Below are 24949 nucleotides of genomic sequence, written 5' to 3' on the forward strand. Positions count from 1 at the left end.
TTGTCTGCTTGCTGAATCAAAAGAAGGCCCTGAGTCAGTTTAAATGTGGACTTTTTATGCCAAACATCCTTTCTTAGTCAGTTGGTCTCTAGAAAAAAATAAAAAATAATAATAATAATAATAATAGGAGATACACCAATCTCCTAGAACTGGAAGGGACCTTGAAAGGTTATTGAGTCCAGCCCCCTGTGTTCACTAGCAGGACCAATTTTTGCCCCAGATCCCTAAGTGGCCTCCTTAAGGATTGAACTCACAACCCTGGGTTTAGCAGGCCAATGCTCAAACCACTGAGCTATCCCTCCCCCCAGTTTGCATCAAACTGGTTCAAAAACCTAGTTTGAACCAGTTTATGCAAGCATCCCCAGGCATGGTACCTCTCTGGCGGTCTTTACAACCTGAGTGATTCACCTTAAATCACCATCCACTGCTTTTAGTTCCTGAAGGAGCTGTGGTATCATTCCCCCTCACTCTCCTCCACTGCCCCAAGTTGCATACAGTCCCTGGCCCACAGTGATACATACACCATTCATAAGGTTAATACACTATGTATCCCCAGAGATACTGCACGAGGTTGCATCATATGTCCTAGCAACCTAGTATGATATTAGTTTCTTTTGTAGCTGCATTGTATTGTTGACACATTCACTTTGTGATTCACTATAATCCCCAGATCCTTTCCAGCGGTACTACTGCCTGCCTAGCTAGTTATCCCCTATTTTGTAGTTATGCATTTGATTTTTCATTCCTAAGTGTAGTAATTTGCACTTGTTTTTACTGAATTTCATCTGCTGATTTCAGACCAATCCTCCAATTTATCAAGGGCATTTCAAATTCTAATCCTGTCCTCTTAATTTTCATTAAGACACAGTTAAGAATCATCCAGTTCAGTTACTGTAGAGACATACTCAGGATTTCTTATTACATTGTAAAACTGAACTGTTCCCAGAGCTAAAACAGGCTTTTAGATCAGTCATTTGTAAATGCAAGTTCACTTTTTATGTTTTGAATCTTTATACCTTCAATATCTTGAACAGGAGTGTGTTTTCATTTGTGCTGGAGAAATATCAAATGCCTTGTATAAATAGATTACAATGTTTTTAAGACTTTATTTCTAATTGCTGAGTAACTTAATAGGAAAAGAAAGCACACTGCCATTGGAAAAAGGTGATAACATTTGTATCTACTGGAAATACATCCTCAGGCATTTTAGAGCTGATAGGAAACAAACAAATGGAAGTATTTCTTCCCACAATACATAGTCAACCCTTGGAACTCATTAGCAGGGGATGCTGTGAATGTCAAAACCTTGATACCTCCATCATCACACAGGTATGAATGGATTTAGCCTTGGAGGCAGGGAAGCATTAGCCCCATTTGGAAGGGGGGATCTAGGGTGCCAAGAGATGAAGTGACTTTCCTGAGACTAAGCAGGGAGTCTGTGGCAGAGCAGACAATCAGAACACCTGAGCCCCAGGCCTGTGCTTTTAACCAGTAGGCAACCTTTCCTACCCTGAGGAGGGGAACCTCCTGTGTCACTTTGAGTGAGTGAGTGGAGTCAGGTGCTAGACCAAGCCACTAGGAGAGGGGAGCAGAGAGAGGCAGAGTGGAGACGGGGCCTTGGGCAGAGTCGGGGCACAGCCTCAAGGAAGGGACAGAGCCAGGTGGGGCACCCACTGGCAAAACCAAAAGTCAGCACCTATGCCTGCAAGCCCCACTTCATGGCTCTGGCCAACGGAGCTCGTGCTTGTGGCGGGCACAGCATGTGGAGACCCCCTCGGCTGCCCCGATCCTAGGAGCTAGGGGGACCTGCAGCAGGAGGGGTGAGCAGGCAGCGGGGTGGGGTGAAGAGGCAAGCGGTGAGCAAGCAGTGGATGGGGGGTGTGAGTGGGCGAGCAGCGAGGGAGCCAGTGGCTGGCTGGCTGGCAAGTGGGTGGCTTTCTGGAAGGGGAGTGAGTGGCAGATGCGAGGAGGCGAGTGGGGGACTGAGGAGGGATGCAGCAAACCAGCGGTTGGCCAAGGGGTGAGGAGGGGTGTGGTGGCAGGGCTGAGCGGGGAGGAGCAGGGGTGGACTGTGGGCAGAAAACAGACAGATTGAGCGCAGCCTCATCTCTGAGTGGGGACCAGATCCCTCTGGACACAACAGCTACTGGAGCAACTCCCCACACCCTCCCCACCAGACCCCCACCCTGGAGGGTCAGGTGTAGTCAGGGCTGGATTAAGGAACAGGTAAACTACGTGTGTCTAGGTCTGTGTGTGCTGGAGGGATGGGCTCAGTTGCCTGCCCCAGAGCAGCAGTGGGAAGGTGCAGTGCTGGCTGCCTTGCTGCCCAGCCAGGCCTACAACCTATTTTTTTTAGGGGGGGGGGGAGAGGGAGGGCGCACCAGGCCAAAACTGACTGAATAGGGCTGTGACCCACATCACAAGGCCACTCACTCAATTTTAGCCCCAGCACCCCTGTCTTCACAATGGGGGGTGGGACACTGGGGCAACTCCTGAGCAGCAGAGCACCAATATCTGAACCAGACCAGCAGGAGCTTCAGTGCCCACATCCAGTGCCTGGCAGGGAGCTGCAGGGAGGCCTGCACGAGGGAGCAGCCAGAAGAGGGGCAGAGGCAGAAACCTGGAGGGGGTGTGTGACATGAGGGATTTTGCCTAGAGCCCAGTGATGGGTTAATTTGGCCCTGCCTAGCACCAAACAAACCTGGTGGCAAAGCACTGACCAGTGACAACTCCATGAGCCGAGTTAGGGGAGCAGAGCTTGTAGCTCAGGTCCAGGGCCAGTAGCCAGTGAGCCTAGTGTGGAGACAAGGGACCGTCTCTGACAAACTGCTCCCTGTGCCCGTCTGTTACCAGAGTGACTCACACACAGAGTCAGTGTCACCCACAAACTTGTCACCTGAAGCTCCTGGTCCCAGGAAGCCTCTCTAGGATCAGGATCCATCACCTCCATCTGCCTCTCGCTACTGGGGGCTCTCTCTGGAGCAATCCCCAGTCTCTATAGAAACCCCCCTTCTTCCCTCTGCCTGGCTTCTATGGATGACGCCCCCTTAATGCTGAGAGAAGCTGCCGGAGCCCAGGGACGTGGGCCCTCCAGGAGGCAGGGCCTAGGGCTGGGGGCTGCAGTGCAATCGCTTGCTCGCTAGGACCCAGGAGCAGCTGGCTCTGGTTGATGGCTGGGGTCACTCAGACCCGCAGCAGGAAGTGAATCCTACTGGCTACAGTGTCTCTGTGGAGGGGGGGGGTGTGAGTGGATGGGGCCCTGACAACCACCTCCCCAAGACCCCCCCCATCCCTGGCCCCTGACCGCCCCCCCTCCACAGAACCTCTGCCCCCTCCCTGCCCCCGGAGTGTCCCCGGGACTCCCTGCCCCTTACCCGGCTCGCCGCGCGCCTCGAGAAGCGGCCCGGCCCGGCCCAGCGCGGCAGCCGCCTGGCTCCGCAGGGGGCTGAGCGCTTCCCCGCTCCGAGCCGCGTGGGGAGGGGAGGAGCCGCTCGGCCCGGAGCTCGCAGCCCCGCCCCCGGACCACGCGGCTCGGAGCGGAGCGGAGCGGGGCGGGGCTCAGCCCCCCCGCCCGCGGAGCCAGGCGGCTGCCGCGCTGCTTAGGACGCGCTGAGGCGCCGGGCGCGAACAGGCGGAGGAGGCGCGGCCTGTCTTCTGCAGCCAGGCGGGGCCGCGCTACCGGGACCCGCCGCTCTGCCGCGGTAAGGGGCCGTCCCTCTCCCCCAGGCGGAGCCGGTAGCGCGGTCCTGCCCCGGCTGCGGGGGACGGGCTGCTCCTGATTGGCTTGTTCGCGCCGCCCTCTTGCGGTCAGTGGCTCCCCCCCCAAGCGAGAGCCGGTAGCGTGGCCCTGCCCCGGCTGCAGGGGACGGGCCGCTCCTCGGCTCGCGGCGGTGGGATGAGCTGGGGCCCCAGCCTTATGCCGCCCCCTATAGTTTGCCGCCCTAGGCACCTGCTCGTTTAGCTGGTGCCGAGAGCCGCCCCTGCCTCGTGGGGGGAAGGCACTGAAGGACTGGTTACCCCAGCAGGATCAGCTGCCGCGGGCGTCGGTGTATTTTTGCTGGCGCCTGTGAGAATTGATCAGTGAAGTTACTGCCCTGCTTCCATCTTGCGTTATTCTGAGTGTGAGTATTGACAGTTGTCCATCTCTCTCCCTGCAAGCCCTCTTGCTTGCCTGTGTAGGTAAGGCAGGGGGGAGAGGAGATGTCTTGTGTCGGGATTGGTATTTGGATGCAATTGATCAGTTGGAAACTGCTGATTGTGGCTTGCATGGAAGCAGGTCCTCCGGTTCCGAATTTGGGGCTGGATTGATGTACAGCAGTTTCACTAACTAGTGTGACACCCGACCGAGGGATGATTGCGGGTGAGGGGGATATATGTGACATAATCCTCTGCCTGTATTCTCCCAATTCTTGCATCTGGCTCTTCTGCTTACCTGGCCTGTCACAATCCCGTTCAGTGTGGAATTTGCTCTTTTTAACTTTCCTTTTAAAACAGCCATTGCAGGTGAGTCCTATAACTAGTGACACAGAATTTGGTTGACAACAGAGGAGGATGTAGGCTGAGATGTTACCCCTTAGGACAGCGAAGGAGAAGGGATGATGGCAAAGCATAAGAAGAGGAGGGAGACTGGGATTCTTCTAAGGATCAGAACTTATTTTGCACTTATCCTAAAGGTCAAAACCAGACTCAAGCCATCCTCATTCATTTACACAGCTATGCATTATTTGTAGCTATTATTTTTCTCTGGTTCTTGGGTCTTTCTTCTTTATATGAAATACATGATGCTTATATGTGTATTATAATGACCTATGATATAGAAATAGAGAGGAAATACTCCCCAAGACATTGTGTGATGGGAGGGACATATTTCCCAAATGAAATTTACAACAGCAAAGCAGTTAAATCCTGCTGTCTTTTCCACCTTATAAAAACATTAACTGGTTGAACAGATCACCTCTCTTCGTTGATTTAATTTATTTACATTAAAACGTTAAGATTTATTCAGTTTGATTACAGGCCAGATGTCTGACTAGCGGCAGCCTTTTTAGTGAAATCATTGTTCAAACACTGTCATTGCAGTTAACAATAAATAGAATATTTTACTTTTGATTAACTTCTCTGAGGCCATTCAGGATTGTATTGTAAGATGTGTAGCACTCTCTCACTGCGTCTTTTTTGCCAGTACAGCACATAGCACCATTTTTTTTAAAGCCGAAGAGCACACATTTTCCTAGTATCAAGGTCAGTATATTGTGACTACTGCGGAAAATACCATATGGCTTAGGTTAACTTGTCTTGGAGAATCTAATTAAGTATTATTGAGTTGTTTTGTGTTTTTATTTTAGATTAATGTAACCAAGTTATACCATAATATGAAGCAAAATATTTTAGTGTGGGTGCCTCACTAAAAATATTCTCATGGATGTGAACAGTGCTTAGAGACTTACATGGACAGATATGTGGGTTTGTTTTTCTTTTAATAACCTACTCATTTTTTTTTTAAAGTGTTGATAGGTGTCATCTTGACAGTTCTGGAGGCTAGAATCTTTTACTACTAGAACATCTGTAATATGGAGACTGGTAATAAAGGTCTCCTTTACTTTCCAGACAGTATGTCTCAACCCTATTCTGGAAGAACTTCCTATAAGTGGTAGGATAGTTCACTTTCCATATTCACACAAATCTTTGTGGTTCTGTTGAGACTGTCGTCAGGCTTGCCAATTAATGACAGTTCGTTTTTTTTCTTTTTGGTGATGTAGATATCAGTCCAGTTCCTAGTGGACTGAAGAGACAACCCACTCTTTTCCTATAGCACACTGAGCAGTCACCCATCACGTAGTAATGACACATAACCTGTAAGTAAAAGATTGTGTGTCCCATTACCAATCCTTTGAAGAGTACCAATACCCGTGTTTATGGATTTTTTTATTGTACATAATTTTATCAGGGAATGTGTATTGATGTCTCATGCCCTTACAACATCCAAAATATGCAGCCATTTGCCAGTCTTCTTGTGGAATCTGATGGCTAATTTGAATGCAGACTTCAAGTATGCACATGTAAACTTTTTTTAAAAGGCTCGCAGAACTAGGCCCTGAGATCATTAATGTGCAATACATACATTATAAGGTATGCTTGGAAAAAAAAAAGCTGTTTTCCTGGGACAGGTGCAGAAGACCTGCTTAGCATTCCTAGGAAGTCGTTTTTTAGAACTGTCTTTTTATACCAACAAATGTTCCTGATGAGCTATTGCCATCATAATTTGCACTGCATGGAAGTAGAACAGGGCCACAGTCCAGAACATGCCAAAATGAGGATAACTAATAATGGTTTCAGTTTCTTTGCTGCCCAGGCTTCACATGCCCAGCTCTACCAAACAAATGAAACTACTTTTAGAAATAATAGTGAAGTCCCAGAAAGGGAATAATAGTGAAGTCCCAGGTAGACTGCATAGGGCTACAAAAGGATCTCTCAAAAACTGGGTGACTGGGCAACAAAATGGCAGATGAAATTCAGTGTTGATAAATGCAAAGGAATGCACATTGGAAAACAATCCCAACTATACAAATAAAATGATGGGGTCTAAATTAGCTGTTACCACTCAAGAAAGAGATCTTGGAGTCACTGTGGATAGTTCTCTGAAAACATCCACTCAATGTGCAGCGGCAGTCAAAAAGTGAACAGAATGTTGGGAATCATTAAGAAAGGGATAGATAATACAGAAAATATCACATTGCCTCTGTATAAATCCATGGTATGCCCACATCTTGAATATTGCATGCAGATGTGGTCGCCTCATCTCAAAAAGGATATATTGGAATTGGAAAAGGTTCAGAAAAGGGCAACAAAAATGGTTACGGTATGGAACGGTTTCCGTATGAGGTGAGATTAATAAGACTGGGACTTTTCAGCTTGGAAAAGAGATGACTACGGGGAGATATGATAGAGGTCTATAAAATCATGACTAGTATGGAGAAAGTAAATAAGGAAGTGTTATTTACTCCTCATAACACAAGAACTAGGGGTCACCAAATGAAATTAATAGGCAGCAGGTTTAAAACAGACAAAAGGAACTATTTCTTCACACCATGCATAGTCAACCCATGGAACTCCTTGCCAGAGGATGTTGTGAAGGCCAAGACTATAACAGGGTTCAAAAAAGAGCTAGATAAATTCATGGAAGATAGGTCCATCTATGGCTATTAGCCAGGCTGGGCAGGAATGGCGTCCCTCTGTTTGCCAGCTGGGAAGGGGTGACGGGATGGATCACTTGATGATTACCTGTCCTGTTCATTCCCTCTGGGGCACCTGGTATTGGCCACTGCTGGAAGTCAGGATACTGGGCTGGATGGAACTTTGGTCTAACCCAGTATGGCTGTTCTTATGAATTTTACCAAGTGCTTTGAAAAATTATTTTTAGACAAGCCTTTACCACACCCGAAGTAGAAGAAAAACATAGAGTTTAATGTGCTCAAATCAGGGAGTCCAGATAATTTCCATCCCAGAATACTGAAAGAGCTGGCACCTGAAATTGATTGTCCAGTGTGACATTACGCCCGATATCCTTTACAGAGATATTGTTATGATATGAATATGGCATAACTAAGATGTGTTTTGTGCAAGATAAAGCATGTGAAATATCATTGGAAAGGTTATGATTTGTTGAATGCAATTATCATTTTTGTATCTAAATTTAGGAATATGACTGTATCAATTACAAAAATGTTTGCACCTGGGGAACACTCACCAGAAAAAATGCAATCAGTCTGACTGATTAGCTGGTGACAAGTCAATGAACCATTAAGGAGGACAATAGATCTTTCAAGCTGCTAATCTCCCACTATCCTGGGATGCTTCATAGGGCCGTTGACTCATGGTTGCTTTGACACTGCAGGGTCATGTGATCATGTTACCTGGTACTGGACTCCATCTTGGACTACTAGTATTTTTCCACCAATAGGGGGGTGGGGATCAAACTGGGAAACAACGGATTCCTGCCATATGTAATTCGATTTAAGGCAGGGAAGTGAGTTAATCAGGGTTCATTTTTCACTGAATCCCAGCCCAGGATGACTGCTGGAAAAATCTAAGAAACAAAGATAAAAAGGGGGTCGGGGGAGAAGGACTAAGCCCAGGCTGGAAAAGGTGTCTGGCCTGTGAAAGCAATACCTAGAGTTTTAAGCTGCAAGCAAGAGCAGCTTGTCTTCAGGAACCTCTGCAGTCTGCCTAAAGCAACATTTAGGGTGAGAAATTATCACTTGTAACTAGTTTATTTAGTATATTAAGCTTAGTTTGCATGTTTGTTTTATTTGCTCAGTAATCTGCTTTGATCTGTTTGCTATCCCTTATAATCACGTAAAATCTATTCTGTGTAGTTAATAAGCATGTTTTGTTTTCTCTAAAACCAGTTTGTGGAAGTCCTAACTGGGAGGCAAAAAGCTGTGCATATTTTCCTCCCCTTTGAGGGAGGAGGTGAATTTCAATTTGCTTATGCTGTACAGTTCCCTGTGCAGCGCAAGACAATATCATTTTGGGTTTACATGCCAGAGGATGTATGCACTTAAGTACTGGGCAATTCCCATGCAGAACTGATCTCCATGTCTGTGTCTTTCTGCAGCTGGGTGTGTCCCTACCTGTGTGTGTTCTGGAGGAGGCTTGAGGGCCTGGTTCAGCAGGTCAGTGTAAGGGAACTCAGACTGGTGGAACAGGCGGGTTCAGTGGTACCCCAGTACATCAGGTGGCACCCTGGAACGGGGGGAGGGGTAGGTAACCCATCACATCAGGTTGTAAGAATTTAAAATAAATTTTGTCTATTTAGGGTAGTACTTAGGACTGGAGAATAGCTAATGTACCTGTATTTAAGAAAAGTCTGTAATTGCCTGGATCATTTTTCCCCCTGTTATTTTGACTTCAGTAGTATGCAAGGCTTTAGAACAAATTGTGAAAGAAAAAAAATAATTAATTTCATAGCGGTAAAGGGAAGTAACACAACATGGGTTTACCAAAGGTAGATCATGCCAGACTAATCTGATTGATTACTTTGAGAAAACAACTGATTTTTTTTAATATAAGGGAAGTGCCGTAGATCTAATGTATTTGAACGTCAGTAAAGCCTTTGACACGATACCACAAGGGAAATTATTAGTTAAACTAGGAAAGATGGGGATCACTGTAAGCAGGATAAGGAATTGGCTAAAAGGGAAAAAGCAACAAGTTCTGCTGAAAGGTGAGTTATCACATTGGAGGGAGGTTACTAGGCGAGTTCCTCAAGGATTGGTTCTGAGATCAATCTTAGTCAATATTTGTATTAATTACCTTGGCACAAAAAGCAGGAGTGTGCTAATGAAATTTTCTGATACAAAGTTGGGAGTCATCTTGAATACAGATGAAGATTTAAGTATTAGATAGGAACATCTGGATGGCCTCGAAGACTGGAGTGACAGAAATGAGATGAAATGCAATAGTATAAAGTGCAAGGCATGCACATAGGGTATAATAATAAGAATTTCTTCTGCAGGTTGGGGGCTTATCAGTTGGAAGCGACAGACGAGAGACCTAGGGTTGTGAGTCGATCACAGGGTGACTATCAACCACCAGTGTGATGCACCTGTGAAAAAGACAAATGCCATCTTAGAATGTGTCAGGTGAGGCATTTCCAGTAGATAGAGAAGTATTAATAACATTGTATAAGGGACTGCTAAAACTGTGGACAATTCTGGTCACCCGTGTTCAAGAAAGAGGAATTTAAATTGGAACAGGTGCAGACAAGAGCTGTTATGATGCTCAGGGGAATGGAGGGCCTGTCTTATGAGAAGAACTTAGCTTGTTTAGTCTTGCAAAAAGAAGACTGATTGCTCTATAAATATGTTGGGGGGGGGGTAAATATCAGGGAGAGCCAAGAGCTATTTAAGTTAAAGGACAGTGTTGACAAAAGGAAAAATGGATATAAACTAGTCATGAACAAATTCAGGCTGGAAATTAGAAGAAAGTTTTTAACTATCAAAGGGATGAGGTTCTGGAATAGCCTCCCAATAGGAGTTGTGAGGGTAAACAATTTACGTAGTGTTAAGGGAAAGCAGGATAAATTTGAGTGGGATTGTACGGGGTTGCTTTTGACGGTGGGGGACAGGGCTCAACAGTTCTGAAGCTTGTTTCTGGTTTGTCTCTCACATCCCTAAAAGTTCATGCTTCAAGATTTCAGCTGGCCACCTGCAGGGGTCTGGAAGGGAGTATTCTGGAAGTTTTCAGTTTTGTTGTTGTGGGTTGTTTTCTTTTATCTCCTTCCACTGAAGCATCAGGGACAGCCACAGCTGGAGGTTGGACATTGGTCAGTGACAGCCAGGGCGTTGAAGTGGCATTGAGCATTCTCTCTCTCAGGTGCTTGGATGACTGGTTCTTCCTCTTGTGCTCAGGGTTTAACTCATCATCCATATGTGGGGTTGGGAAGGAATTTTCCCACAACTCAGACTGACAGTGACCTTAGGGTTTTTTCATCATTTGTAGTGGGTGGAAGCAGGTCACTTGCCAGGATTATCAAGGTATATTGCTCTCAAACATTTGGGGGCTACTGGCACTGATGTACCTTAGTCCCGCCTATTCTCTGCCTGGGGCACATAATAGTCTAGTCTTCTGTGAGATGTAATACTCTGGTCTAATTTTGGTTGTTGGATTTTTTTTTTTTTAAGTACATGGCTGATGTTGAAGAAAAGCTGTGTGTGCCTAATACATAATTGTTCATAAGCAATTCATCCATGTGAAAATATGACTCGTGTATTGCTGCCAAGATCTGCAAGGTCTATTGTGATCTGATGAGTAAATGCTGGTTGCACAATTAAAGCTGCTTTAACGAGCACACCCAATTCCCTTGCTGTTTCAGAAATGTGAAGGGTCAAATTCATACCTTGGACAAATGCACACACTCCCATTGGAACCAGGGGTCAGAATTTCTTCCTTGAAAAGGAGAAAGTGTGGATTTAATTTCCTTGAATAGTCTAAATTAAGTCCCCCAACCCTCCCTTAAGATACTTTCTCCACCTTCCATTTGAACTCGTAGAACCTACCCTTGTTTACCTGGTATATTTCTGTAGATTTTTGATAAGTGTAGCTCAATCACAAGTAAAGGCTGTTTGCTTACGTTTGCACTGCTAGCAACCTGAAGGTGATTATTTATATTTTGAGTAGCAAAATGAGATATTTTAGTTAGTGAATTTTAAACTTCAGCAATAGCCTAACAAGTAGAAAAAGATAAATGGCATTCTCTTTCCAGGTATATGCAGTTCCCTTTCAAATAACTGAAAACTAAAGAATTGGAGCAGATAAAATACAGTAAAAACACAAATGCATTTTCAATTGAAGCGTTGGCAACAAATGGGCCATCTTATTTTGGAAAATTATTTCAGGATGAAATGTAGCACGTTTTACATTTTCACCGCTTGCTCCAACACAAATTCCACGCCATAATTGTATTTGTTTAGAGTATTGCTTAGATATATCTTTGGGCTGTACACATCCTTAGAAGAGATGGTTTTAAACTTGTAATAGATACAGAGCTGCTGAAAATTTTACGCAAGAATTCCAAAGAGTTGTTTGTGAGTTTTTATATGATGTCATTGAGAGTGCAAAATGGATCTGCAATGATTGGATACTGTGGCTTCCCTATAAAATTATGAATAGCATGCATGGTTTCTGAGTTCCCTTACTGGTAACATTTTCCCAGGAGCCAGTATTGCTAGTTGAACATACCAATTTAATAAAACAAAACAAACAAAATGAAAACACACAGAATGTTAGGCCATCATTTCCCAGACTGGTAGGTGTAGGTTCTAGGAATTGCCTTTTTCCCAGCCCCTTGTCTGTTTCATGTTTAGGGCTTTTAGAATGCTTGAACATTTCCTTTTTGTCCCATCAACCACTCACAGAAAGAAAAAAATTCCATAACTACTTGGGGGATACTGATACTATCATGATAGGGGTAATCAAAGTGTTTAGATAATGAGGTCTAAACTAGTTTAGTCCCTTAGGTAAATACATTTTAATCTATTTTCTTAGCTGTAAAAATATTTCATCAGATTTCGAGATTGTTTTTGATTCCATGTAGAAAACTCTGAACATCTGTTGGGGATGAGGAGGAGTTTTTGTTCTTTTCATAGGTGATTTTTGGGATGGCTGACTGCAGAGCAAATTATATCTATATATTGTGGAACTGTTTATGCAATTTTTTAAAAAAAATTCTCCTCTCCTGTTCTGTATATTGATGGCATAATCCTAGATGAATGAGATCCTGTTCTTTCCTCCTTTGGATTTTTGTTCAGGAGTGAGACATGTCCAAAATTTTGTGTTGATGATCCTAGAAATTGTAGTCTTACAGCCTTGTTGCTTTTTGTTTGCCAGCAAATCTGTTGTTTACACTTCCTGTTTTTAATTTGAATCTGTTTTGTACTTCCGTTTCAAATGTAATGATTTTTTGTTGCTATCCATTTGCAAAAATTCGCATATCCAGGCCTCAAATATTTTATTGAATTTTCCTGTTTTATGTTCTCTCGGGCCCCTTATTTGGCTGTTTTCTTAGCTCCTGTGCTTTTCTAAGTCTTGCAATTATTTTGTTGGGCTTTACACTGTAGTTTTAGCTCTTGTTGGATCTTGTTAACTTGTCTGGCATTATCCTGTAAATCAGATGCTCTTTGTTTCAGTTCCTCTGTTTCTATAGATATACTGATGATTTACTTGTTCAACACTTCAACTTTGTTTTCCAATCTTCAAGGCTAAAATGAAATCACTAATTATTTAGTGCATTGGTTTGTGGTGAATCTTCCACTCTGAGTGGTTTTTTTTTCTTTTTTTCTCGCATATTTTTGATGCAGAATTGTTCAGGGTAGGTCAGATTTCTGTTAGGAATATTACTGAATGGCAGTTTTCTGAAAAAACGTTTCTAGACGGATTAAGACCAAACAGGTAACTTGAGGTATTTAGTCCAATAGGGCAAGATATTCCAGAAGTGTGAATCTCACTCCTCCATTAGGATCTCAATGAGGATTTTTAAAAAATTCCATGCTTTTCTTGGAAATAAAATTGTATTTTATTGGTTTCCAAAGTCTACATGTAGTTGATTTGATTTTGAGCTCCTGGAATGTCTAAATTTCTTTTTGATCACTATAACATATTCCTTGTAGGTAGAGTAGCAATGTTGCTCCTAACCAAGTGATAGAAATATTTGCCCATTTTTGAAAATAACTTTTGAGGTCCTATTTGAAACCAAGGTGGAATGAATGAAATTAACTGTGGTGCACAATCCGCCTAAATGTTTGTGCAGATTAGAGGTTTAAAAAAGAATAAAATACAAAGAGATTCTCTTGTCCTCTAGTATTATGGCCACAATAGTCCTTTATTTTATGAATTCATTGAAGTCCATACAATGCTTTCAAGTTGTTCACTTGATACTTTATTGCTTTTTGTGATTTCAGGTACTTTTTTATTGTTTATAACCAGGATAGAACAAATAATGGGGAGGAAACTGGATCTATCTGGTTTGACAGATGATGAAGCAGAGCATGTTCTTCAGGTGGTCCAACGAGATTTCAGCCTTCGCAAGAAAGAAGAAGAGAGGCTGAAGTAAGAGATTTTATTAATACATATTTTCGTTTTGATTGTCCTGTCTGGATAACGAACAAGATATATACGGAACAAACTGGAGGAACTTGGCCTTTCAGCATCCATAATAAATATTTTTCACATTATGAAGCTGGATGTATTGAGCACAGAATATTTATTTTGGTTTGTAATTATAGTCAGATTCAGTTATTTGGTTAAATACCATAATTGATTTATTTTTAAAAAGTGTTTTGAATACATTTTTCATGGAAGTGAATAGGTGAAGTAAGCTCCCCCGTGTCTCTCTCTCACACACACTCACACAATGTAATATACAGTACTGTATATTGTGCCAAAAACTTTTGTCTGACCAAATATTCTGCTTCTGCTTTCAGTCACATAAAATCATTAGAAAACAAAAAGAGCCCATTACAGAGCAAAGCAAACTAAGTGTGAAAGACAATTTCCCTCATGTACTAGCAGGAATGTGAGATGGTAGATGCAATCGCTTTCCCATAGTTTCCAACTATATTTCCTTTTGTATGATCCATGTTTCCTTTTAGCGTCTCTAGAAAACATGACTTGCTTATTCTTGAGGAGAGACTGAAGTACCTATTTATACTTGTTGCATGCAATTTCTCTTGCCCTAACACTAGCATGACAAATGGATACCATTGTTTATCTCCCAGCATCTCACTGGAATCACAAAAGCAGGAAGTTGTTTAAGAAAGATATGAAACCCAGCCTGTATGTTATATAAATTGAAAAAGAAATCCCTCTTTTTATTGTTGTTGTGGTTTTATTTCCTGTTGCTGTTCTCTGAAATAATTACTACTTTGGAACGGTCAGAAGGAGGAGGAAATATATCATCACACTATCCTAGTTCATTTTGGGTGCACTGACACACTCCCTGATCTAATGGATGAGAAGCTTGATTGGAACCCAAGGTGCTGGATAGCTTAGGATAAAGGGGAATGTATATAGGAATAGACCCCTCCTCCCACTGAGAACCTCTTTGTTCATTGCCCAGACAGATGCAAGTTGATTGACTCTTGCTTTCTATAGTCTCTTAATTAAACCCAGCCTGGGGTTTTTCAGACCTCTTTCACCATTTTTAGCCACTTGAGGCAGGTGTCCAGTGCAGATAATAGGCCAAAGAGCCAGCAACCAGAAAATAAGAGACACATGATTTCTCTGGTGGACCCCAGGTCTGCGGAAAACTGGAGATCTGGAGAGTAGGGGACCATCTTTGGTACCTTTAGTCCCCTTTGGAGGAGGAAAAGGAGAGGATTCAGCAGAGGAAGATGAAACATTGGCATAGGCACGAGGGAGGCTACCCTGAGTATGGGCTATATGATAAATGCCCTGTGAAGCTTGCACTGGATGCACCTAATGCCTGGCATGGGGAGATGGATAGATAGTGCCCCTCTTCAATGTGAAGTTTTAATAAAGTGGCCTGCCGCTTAAAATCCACCCCCATGTTTGTCCTTGTTCACTTGCATGTCCTGATCAATAAGCAAGATCCTGCCCAGCTTTTCCAAACAGTGGTGGTGTGGTTCTACTGTGTGGAGGAAGAGCAGGATGAGGAGGGCGCACACACAGAGACTCTGCTGTACCCTTTATATGCCAAGGATTTTAGTGGTTACTCCACTGCAGAATGAAGGCGGTGGGAGACAGGGGCGGCTCTAGGTATTTTGCTGCCCCAAGCACAGCAGGCAGGCTGCCTTCGGCGGCTTGCCTGGCGGAGGTCCCCGGTCCCGCGGATTCAGCCGCATGCCTGCGGGAGGTCCGCCAAAGCTGCGGGACCAGCAGACCCTCCGCAGGCATGCTGCCGAAGGCAACCTGCCTGCCGCCCTCGCGGCGACTGGCAGAGCGCGCCTTCTCCCCTCCCCCCCCAGCTTGCCGCCCCAAGCACGCGCTTGGCCTGCTGGTGCCTGGAGCCGCCCCTGGCGGGAGACTAGGGATGGTGCAGGGTGGGCTCGAAGAGGAATGAGGAAGTAGCCACCAGTTAGTTGAGCAGGGCCAGTTGCATCCTAATGAAGTGAGAGTACAACAGCTGGGAAAGATGCTGCAGCAGTGGCCATGCTGTGATTCCAATTCCCTCCAAGCCTGAAGAGATGGTTCCATGACCCTTCATCCCCAGGGAGAATCCCTGTGAAAAGCCTGTTTATTCAGGGGTTGTGCAGTGGTTGAGGATTTGTTTCTGGGGTTGTCTATAAAAGTTGTTGGTTAATAGTCATTTATTTATGAAAACAGGGCATGGGAAGGTGAGAAATATCACAAACTAAATGCAAAATGAGTTCCCACTGTACACAACTGACCATGTAGTTGGCTTAAGGAACGTTCCATTTTTGGGGGAGAGGGGGTGCAATTCTGTTTGCATGCTTTCACAAAGAATTCCTGAGCAACTAGTTTCCTGAGCAGGGATCTGTTCATTATGTGCACTACTGATAAAGCCACATTTCTCTACCACAGATTGATTGTAACAAATGTCAGTGACCAGACATTAAATTTGGATCTTCTGTTAACTAATGGATCACTTAACAAAGTTACCGGTTGGTTTGTGGTTTAAATTGTTGTGGCTAGTTTTTTGCAGTGTGACATACCAGAGTACAATCCAGACTAATGAGTAGCTGCGTCACTCCTGCCCTCTAACCTGGGGTGCCCTTTACACTGCTTTCCTGCTGTAGTCTCGAGTCTGGACTGCTCACAAACAGCCTCCAGCATGTAAGTCACTCCCAGCACACAGCCAGCGAGGCACACCTTGGTTCTTACCAGCCTTGGTTATTCTGCAGGGTGACCCTAACACCCTCCCAATCCCAGATTTCCCCCCAGAAATGTATGTCCTTTACTGCCATGCCCTCTCCGAGACGGTACAAATCTATTGAGTCCTGTATTCCTTTAAGGGACTAATTATGCACACAACTTGTTACCCTAGATGGAGTTACCCAACTTGAACACAAACTGGATTAGATAAAACAATAAACAAGTTTATTAACTAGAGAGAGAGTACTTGCACTCACTTAAAATCTCTCTCTTTAATGAGGCATAGAAGTCAGACATGGTTCCAAAAAAAATAAAGATAAAATGCTTACTGCTGCCTGACTTAAGCTACGTTAGATTCAAAGCAAAGATTTCTCACCACATGCTTTCAGCAGTCTCACTGACCAAACTCTTTAGGTCAAGACCCCTTCCCTGGAGTCCAAAGTCTGCTTTCTTTGTCTCTTCAGGTGCAATGAATGCAATGGGCAGGGGCAGAGAGAGGGTGCTTTGAGGTGTTTATCCCTCCTTTTTATGTTTTGACTCCCTCTTGAAAAACATTTCCATCTGAGACCCAAGAGACAAAGAGTCTATATGGAAAGATGTTCTCTCCTGGCTTTTTCCACGTATTTTGAACTTCCTTTGTTTTCCTTCCCTGTGTGATTACCCTGTATACTGCTTAAATGCAAATTAAGGCAAGCACACATTCCCTCCTTTGTTTAGAACAGACCTGACTTCTGCCTGGGCAGGACTGTGGGGTTTTGAAATGTGTTAATAACATCATACAGGGAAACTTATAACTTCACATACAATGTTGCTGTACATATTTTACACTAGGATAGTACTGACCAGCAAAATGAGTTTTCACATGATACCTTACAAGGTATACTTTTACAAAGATTGTTACAATACTGTGTAGGGTGTGAACATGGGTTATATTCTGTCACATACATTACAATATTGTAAATATTTTTTTTGTTTGGTGGAGTAGTGTTGGGAGTGTTGGAGTAGTGTTAGTACGATCAAAGAGATAATACAACTTAGATAATATTTTCACCTCTTAGCTCTGAGTATCCCAAAATGTCACCATATAAGGAGCTTTTGCCTTGTTTAAATACAATTTATTTTGCAACTTATGAGTCATATCAATTCTTGAGGCTATTTCTATGTAGTTTTATTTTTTGAAAAAGTTATAATTGGCAAGATCTGCCAGCATGATGATGATTTAAAAATGTCAGATACAACACACTAGAATTTCTGTAGAAGACAAAAATCACTGTTTACATATTATATAGAGTGTTGTTACAAAAATGGTTAAAGATACGTATGAGGATGTTGGTTTTTTTTATCTTGATATAATAGTAATATATTTCCCTTTGTTACATGTACAATACAGTTTTATGTAGGAAATTGATAAAAACCTTTATAAACTTTTGTAGATTGGCAAATGAGCTAAACTTGAATGTCAGCTGTGAAAATCAAGAGATCAATAATTTTTACATAGTATGTTTGTTTATTGAAAGGGAACTTATTAAAGCTTTCACATTAAATGTGTTTTTATATATGTATATAAAGAGGGGTTTCAGTATACCTGCTTCTACTATATAGAGCTTTATATTTCTCCATTGAAATTTTAGTAGCTACCTTTCATATCTGACTTTGGCATTGAAAAGCATGTTGGTTTGCTCTGTATGACAACAAAGAACAAGAACGATTTAAGATAATGTAGGAGAGTAGACGCTGATATAGCGGAAATTGTCTAACAAGAATGCAAGCTAAAAAAATGGAAATAGGTTGATGGCTCGTTGGCTCCAAATCCACTTTGCCAGCAGAATTTAAAAAAAGCTTACTAATACACAACTAGAATGACAGTTTAAACAAATGTATTTATTGGAAGTGTGGCTAAAGTTAGGAAAGACGCAACATACAGCATAGTTTTCAGTCTCATTATGCCAATATCTTCCATTAATTCTTTCACGTAGTTTTGTCTATTCACATTTCTGTGCAGCTTAAATGATAAGATGTAAGAAATTTATGACAAAGTCAGACTTAAAATTTTTGGCTGGATGGTTAGATTTATTGAAGCTAATGAAAGTGCCGTTGCCTCAGAAGGGCAAATGAGTTTTATGTTGTCTTTCCCCTCTGACGCATACCATAGCTACTTGGGAAGCTTAGGCTCATGAATCAGAGTAGCCGCCATGCTAGTCTATATCCACAAAAACAATGAAGAGTCTGGTGGTACCATAAAGACAAACAGATTTATTTGGGCATAAGCTTTCGAAAGCTTATGCCCAAATAAATCTGTTAGTCTTTAAGGTGCCACCAGACTCTTCATTGGTTTGCTTTTTTTAGGTTCATGTGTTGTTTAAAGAAAGATGTAGCACTACTGTAACCCATGTAAAACTCATGCATACACAAAATAAAAATAATCAAGGGTCTGCTTTGATTTCTCCCCCCCACCCTTAGTTATTTATTAAAATGCTTTGCATACAGATTTTTTCTTTTTCCAATATTAATTCATCATCCTTTATATAGGAACTGTGTAAGCTTTGGCTGGCTGGAAAGGTTGTCTAGTTTCACTGAAGCTTCTTAAATATCTTTTGCATTCTCTGCTGTAATGCTCTTTTGTAAGTCCTTGTAGCAGGCTCCTAATCAGTAGTTCTCAAACACTTCTATGTCATCTTCTCTCCGAAGCTCCCAATCCTGTTCCCACACCTTCTAGTGAGTGATTAAATGAAAATGTAATAACTGAACAATGTTTAAGGTAACCAGATTAAAATAATCTCACTCCGTGTTGAGTGTATTGTTGGTTACTTTCACCCATTTTATATATGTGCAGTTTATTTTCTCATATGTGTTATAAAACTCCGTAATTATTCATGCCATATATCCTATCAGGCCTGCTAGTCTTACAGCTTGAATCCCTCCCGCTCAGTTTGTGTTGGTGGAATATTTTTTGTTTTATTTGGCTACCTCTCCTCTATTTTAGTGTCATCAACACATTTGATCATGGCTGAAATTACATAAGAGAGATGCCCAACAAAGAGACTTGTTAGTAGAGTGGCTTTGTTTTCTGTGAAACAATGCAAACAGGCATAGGTGTGTACAGGGGAATTCTGGGAGGAATATAAAGGCACTCAACTTGAAGTGATGCCTGCAAGATTGAAAATTGGGACCACTTTGTTTTTCAGATGTGTAGGCTTCACATTTATGCTAGAACCTCTTCAGACCACTGGCACATGTGAGAACCACTGTTCTAAATAACTTAGGCAGATATACTAACTGATGTATTTCCAGTGGGAATTTTTGGCACTTTTCCCTCCTTGGTTTAGAATTAGTGCAGCTGCGGCAGTGCTAACAATGGGAAAAGCCCTTGTAGAAACTGGGTACCAGTATTTTTTTAAATCATTTTTCCATATACCATTTTTCCATTAGTGTCCATGATGGGGGGGCGGGGGAGGGAAAGGGGACACAACCCAGACAGAGGCGCTTACAAGGGCCTGATGATTATGTACATTAGGCTATTTACATTGCCAGGGTGTACATGAAACTCAGATCCTGTATGCTTTCAAGATGCTATGCTGTGTACTAACTGGGTGGGTGTTCCAGCTAAATGGAATTTGACAGTATGAAGAAATTATGGAAGAAAATTTATCCTCTAGTTCTCAGTACTTGCCAGTTTTTCAACTGTCATTAGAAGTGCTGAAGCCAGTTTTCCCTATCTCTGCCATTTTTACCTTTGCACTTCTAAACAGAGGAACTATTCATCTCAGTGTAGGAAGGGCTAGTGCTCTGAAGAGATTTCTGACTACTCTGCTTACTCCACTTGAGAATTAGTCACATGTATGGTTAGTGAAAGGCCTTGTTTGTGCTGGCAATTTTCAGAAAATTGGCCTAGGTCTGATGGAAATGCTAATATAGATGGGGCACAGGAATTTTTACCAGTGTCGTCTCACCCTATTTGTGCTTCCAGAAAGAACAAGTGGTGTGTGTGTGTGTGTTTTAACTCATTCTCCTGTCTCCTATTACAAGAGGATTTAGTATATGGACTGCATGTGTCATAGGTCTTGCAGATAAAATTAAAGTTCTGTTAACCTGTGTTTACAAAGAGTCTTCTGTGTAATTCATTTCCTATATCGGCAAAATGCCAAGTCAAACACACTGGTAACTAACTGGCTGTTGAATCAGTAGAGGCGTATCTATTCATATTTCTCATTCCTAGAACAGCTTTGCTTCAAGTAGCTTTTAACAATATAGGGTTTAAAGGTGCTTTCCGGTTTTCAGCCTTGCTGTGTCCCTGGGCAGTAGAATTCCAGAAGGTGACTGATTTCTGAACACTGAACTTCGTTGCTTTAAGTAGTTTAATAGAACCAGCATCTATTTGGCCCTTACCAAATAGATGGGGAGGGCACAAGAAAGACCCTTTACACAGATTTTACAAGCACCAGGTATGATTCCAGTCCCTGTGATCAAAAGTGTGCAGGGATTGCTCCCTTGATAACTCTTCTGGGGATGCAGAGAAAGAAGGGGAGACTGAAACATGGTTTTACCCCCCACCTCATGCACTGCCCTCAAAGCAGGAACAGTTCCAAGAAGAACAGAGGGTACTATCAGATGGGCGCTCTCTGCATGCTGCACTCCCCCACCCCCATGTAGAAGTCAAACTATGCCTATGGCAGAGAGGTGAAATGACATATAACAACCTTATATAAACTGTAGTCCCCTTTTCCTGGAACTATAGTCCATTCATAAGAGTGTCAACAGGAGTAAAATCAGAACCTTTCACCTACAGGATAAGTACCTCAGCTCCTGTTACATAGGTTTCAAATATGCAAGCGAACAAGCTGTATGTGTATTGGACGAATAAGATTAACAGTTGAATAATTTCATTTGCATACTAAATGTACTACTTTATGCCATTGTTTTATAGCTCTGTCTAAAGAGTAAAGCTTAATATTTTAACTGAAATCCCTTTAGGGTTTTCTCAGGTCAAAGTTGCTTGTCAAAAAGTAGTTAGTGATCTGAATAAATTCTGCCCAAGAGCTGGAGAGTTAATGGCTGTTTTGGCTGCAGAGTCAGTAAAGTCAGACTTTAAAGTGCTTTTAGGAGCTGTTGTTTGTCATTGATTGTAGGATATGCTGCTCTAAAAGTGTGCTGCTTACAACTAATACTGTGTTTGGGATCAGACAAGGTTGTAGATATTTCACTGATGACATTAACATATCCACACACCAGCAATACACCTATATACTATTTCGTATTCAATTTATTTCCAGCCTTCTACAATACACCCTAACCTGTCAGTAGGTTTGATCCTACTGGGGAAGGAGTAGGTGGATTCAGATGATTCATTATTGCAGTGGGCGCATTATCCCACCTCGGCATCAGAGAGGTGGTAGTGACTTTCTACAGAGATGGAGAGTGAGGACTAGGGTGTGGGCTGAACAGTTCTGAGGGAGGAACCCTGGTAAAAGCTACAGCTGGGGAAATGATTTTTTTTGTTAGATTTGGCTTTATTGCCAAAGTTAAGTGTAGGTACCTTTTACAAGAGGGGCCTCTGAACTTTATTGGGAGTGTTCCAGTTGGGAAGATCCTGTGTGCTGCAATCTAGCCTTAGAGACTACAACTCCCATGATGCCTTGGGAAAGAGTGAGAGACTTGCTCTTCCAGGCAGTGCAGGGAGAGCAGGCGGTGGGAAGAGGAGCGAGATTGCTGGTGTTGAGATCTGTCCATACTAGGAGCTGCTGCTAGGAAGCCAGAAGCTGCTGCTGAGAGCCTGCAGGGGCTTTGATCGAGCAGGGAGTTTCCTAGGGTATTGGTGGCTTCATTGGAGCCAGAGCAGAGACTATTGCTGTGACTGAGGTGGGCCTGCCATGAAGGAACTCTGAGTAACCCCCACTCTTGTTTGCAAGGAGAGGCAGAGTGATCTTCCCATCAAACAGGACCCGGAGCTGCTGACATTTGGTGGGGCCAGCTCCAGTCGTCAGAGAGGTTGTGCAGCTTGTTGCCTTGGCTGGACAGATATACAGAAGCATCAGAGCGCTGTCTCCAGCTGCAGCTCTTCAAGCGTGCCTATGCAAGCAAGTGTCTAGGACTCTGAAAACCAGAGGAGTGTACACTCTGGGGTGGGGTAACTGGTAGCAATGTAAATGGCAGTTATATGTTTCATTTATCACTGTGTACTATATTTGTTGTTTGATTTTAGTCAACTGCCCCCTATGGATTTAAATTAGTGGTGACATTTAATCTTAATCTGTTGTATCCTGTTTCTTTAAATTAAGTAAAGGTGTGAAACTCGAATTTAAGTATCTTGGATGTATATTATTTATAATTGGTATGTTTGAGTTAGACCCATGCCACACATTATTATTATTATTAGAATGGGTTTATTCCTGGAGGTTCCCAAGGCACGCCATTGAGTGTGTACAGGGCTAGCTAGGTGGAGGCACCGCCAATTTTAACTTCCTTTAGGAGAAAAGGGACTGTAGCAGAGGGGTAGACAGAGGATGCCCAACATCACCGCTGGGATACCCAGGATCTCCTTTAACATCAACAACATCAAGCACCCAGGTAAGTGTTGCCTGCTCCCGAGTAACCCAAGGAGGAAAGGGGGGGTTACATAAGGAAGAGGATAGAGTTTTGACTCAACATAGTGTGTGGACTTTAAAAAACACACCCCCACCCCCACCCCCATCCCCACCCCCCAGTTTGGGAAAGACCTCTTCTGACAGGGTTGGATCTTGCAAACTCATAGTCCACCTGAATAGTCCTTATGCATAAAGTTGCAGTGAAGCCTAACAAAAAGTAATAGTTCCCACCTTTTTCAAACACTTGGAGATTTTAGGATGGAACATGCACGGTGGTATCATTTTATTATTCTGCCTTTTAGTCTAAATGCTGATGCTAAATGGAGAAGTGAATTAAGAAATAGTAAAACAGCACTAACTTTTTTCATACAGAATGCAGTAATGTCACCTTTCTTTAAATGTTCACTTTAATTCTATGGACGAGACAGGTATCTAGGCTAGCTGCACACAACTAGGCAGGGGACTAAGATACTGTTACCCCCTGCCTGGCTCTGTAAATATTCCCCTCAGTACAGCTCCAGGCACAGGAGGGAGCATGTGCATGAACTACTACCTCCCACCCCCACTTCATGCAGATGGTGAAGAGAAAGTGGAGAGGGGCCGGGAGGGAGTGTAGATTTGGCTGGACTCCTCCAGTTTTGTAGCCAGCAGAGCTAAGGGGAAGTAGGTTACACCTGGTAAAGGAATGTAAATTAGTCCCCATCCCAGATGACCCCTCCCTTACCCTGAGCAAGGGGGAAGAGGGCTGGAACTGTGACTTTCTGATTGATGATAATTCTCCCCAGGGCGCTCCTGGAGAAGCACAGCTGTAAGCCATCTCTTAGACAGGGTTGCTTAAAGGCTCAGTCTAGCCCTCTGTGGTGGTGATGATTGATGTCTATTACACTGCAAATAAAATGAAATTAGACACCTTTAGAGGTACATTTTTCAAAAGATGCATTGGAAGGGTAAAACTGGCAATTGTATGTCTAAGTGGCGCATGTGATCACTTCACCTTTCTCGAGAGGTTGGTACAAGAGCAAATGAACTGTTAGCTTCTCAAGGATCTTCTGTTGGATGTCTTTGGGTGGGTAATGTGGACTGGTGATTATGTTTTCAGTGCAGCAGTAATTTTCAGCATAATTAAATGCCTAATGGGATGTCTGTACTTAATTGAGGTATGGTATTTGCATATGTAAGTCACCATGATAACTGTATTTAAAAGTAGTTTGAGTCAAATTCTGTACCCATTGAAGCCAGTGGGAGGTTTGCCATTCATTTTAATGGTGCTGGAGCAGGACCTTTCTTTGTAATGTTCTGTTTCCTACAGATCATATTTGCAAAAACTAGAGTATGTTTCGAAATACTTTAAAAAATATCTTCCTGATTTAATTTATTTTGCACTAATGTTTACAAAGTTGCTGAGATCGGGGTCTAAAATATAAAATACTCTACTGTATCTACTAAAACCAAATACTTACGTTTAGAATAAGAACAAGTTATTCATCTGAATATGTCTACACTACGAAATTAGGTCGATTTTATAGAAGTCGATTGTGTATGTTCCCACTAAGCGCATTAAGTCGGCGGAGTGCATGCTCCGTACCATGGCTAGCATCGACTCACAGAGCGGTGCACTGTGGGCAGCTATCCCACAGTTCCCGTGGTCTCCGCTGCCCATTGGAATTCTGAGTTAAGCTCCCAATGCCTGATGGGGCAAAAACGTCGTTGCGGGTGGTTTTGGTTACATGTCATCAATCTTCCCTCTCTCCCTCCCTCCGTGAAAGCAACGGTAGACAATCATTTCATGCCTTTTTTCCTGGGTTATCCGTGCAGACACCATAGCACGGCAAGCATGGAGCCCACTTAGCTCACCACTGCTGTTGTGAGAATTGTAAACACCTCGCACATTATACTGCAATATGTGCAGAACCTGGCTAAGAGATGGCAGCATGAGGATGATTGTGAGGAGGACATGGACACAGACATTCCTGAACGCACGGGATGTGGCAATTGGGACATCATGGCAGCAGTGG

General features: G+C 43.0%; 1 protein-coding gene across 8 annotated transcripts in view; it reads left to right on the top strand.

Annotated features, from left to right (window-relative positions):
• Positions 1-3618: 3618 nt before the first annotated feature.
• LOC123364289 (myosin VIIA and Rab interacting protein) overlaps positions 3619-24949 on the top strand; it is a 367063-nt gene continuing 345732 nt past the window's right edge. Inside the window, exons 1-6 of one of the 8 annotated variants that reach the window (XM_045006277.1) lie at positions 3619-4121; positions 5506-5650; positions 5760-5855; positions 8618-8675; positions 9518-9644; positions 13461-13608. In XM_045006277.1, coding sequence (XP_044862212.1) covers positions 13499-13608 — 110 coding nt within the window. In that variant the 5' untranslated portion in view covers positions 3619-4121; positions 5506-5650; positions 5760-5855; ... (1 more) ...; positions 9518-9644; positions 13461-13498. Of the gene's footprint in view, positions 4122-5505; positions 5651-5759; positions 5856-8114; positions 8244-8617; positions 8676-9517; positions 9645-13460; positions 13609-24949 lie in introns of those variants that run through there. The other 7 variants (XM_045006279.1, XM_045006276.1, XM_045006282.1 and 4 more) reach the window with 7 other exon arrangements.

Source organism: Mauremys mutica, chromosome 2 (assembly GCF_020497125.1).
Source record: "Mauremys mutica isolate MM-2020 ecotype Southern chromosome 2, ASM2049712v1, whole genome shotgun sequence".
NCBI lineage: Eukaryota > Metazoa > Chordata > Testudines > Geoemydidae > Mauremys > Mauremys mutica.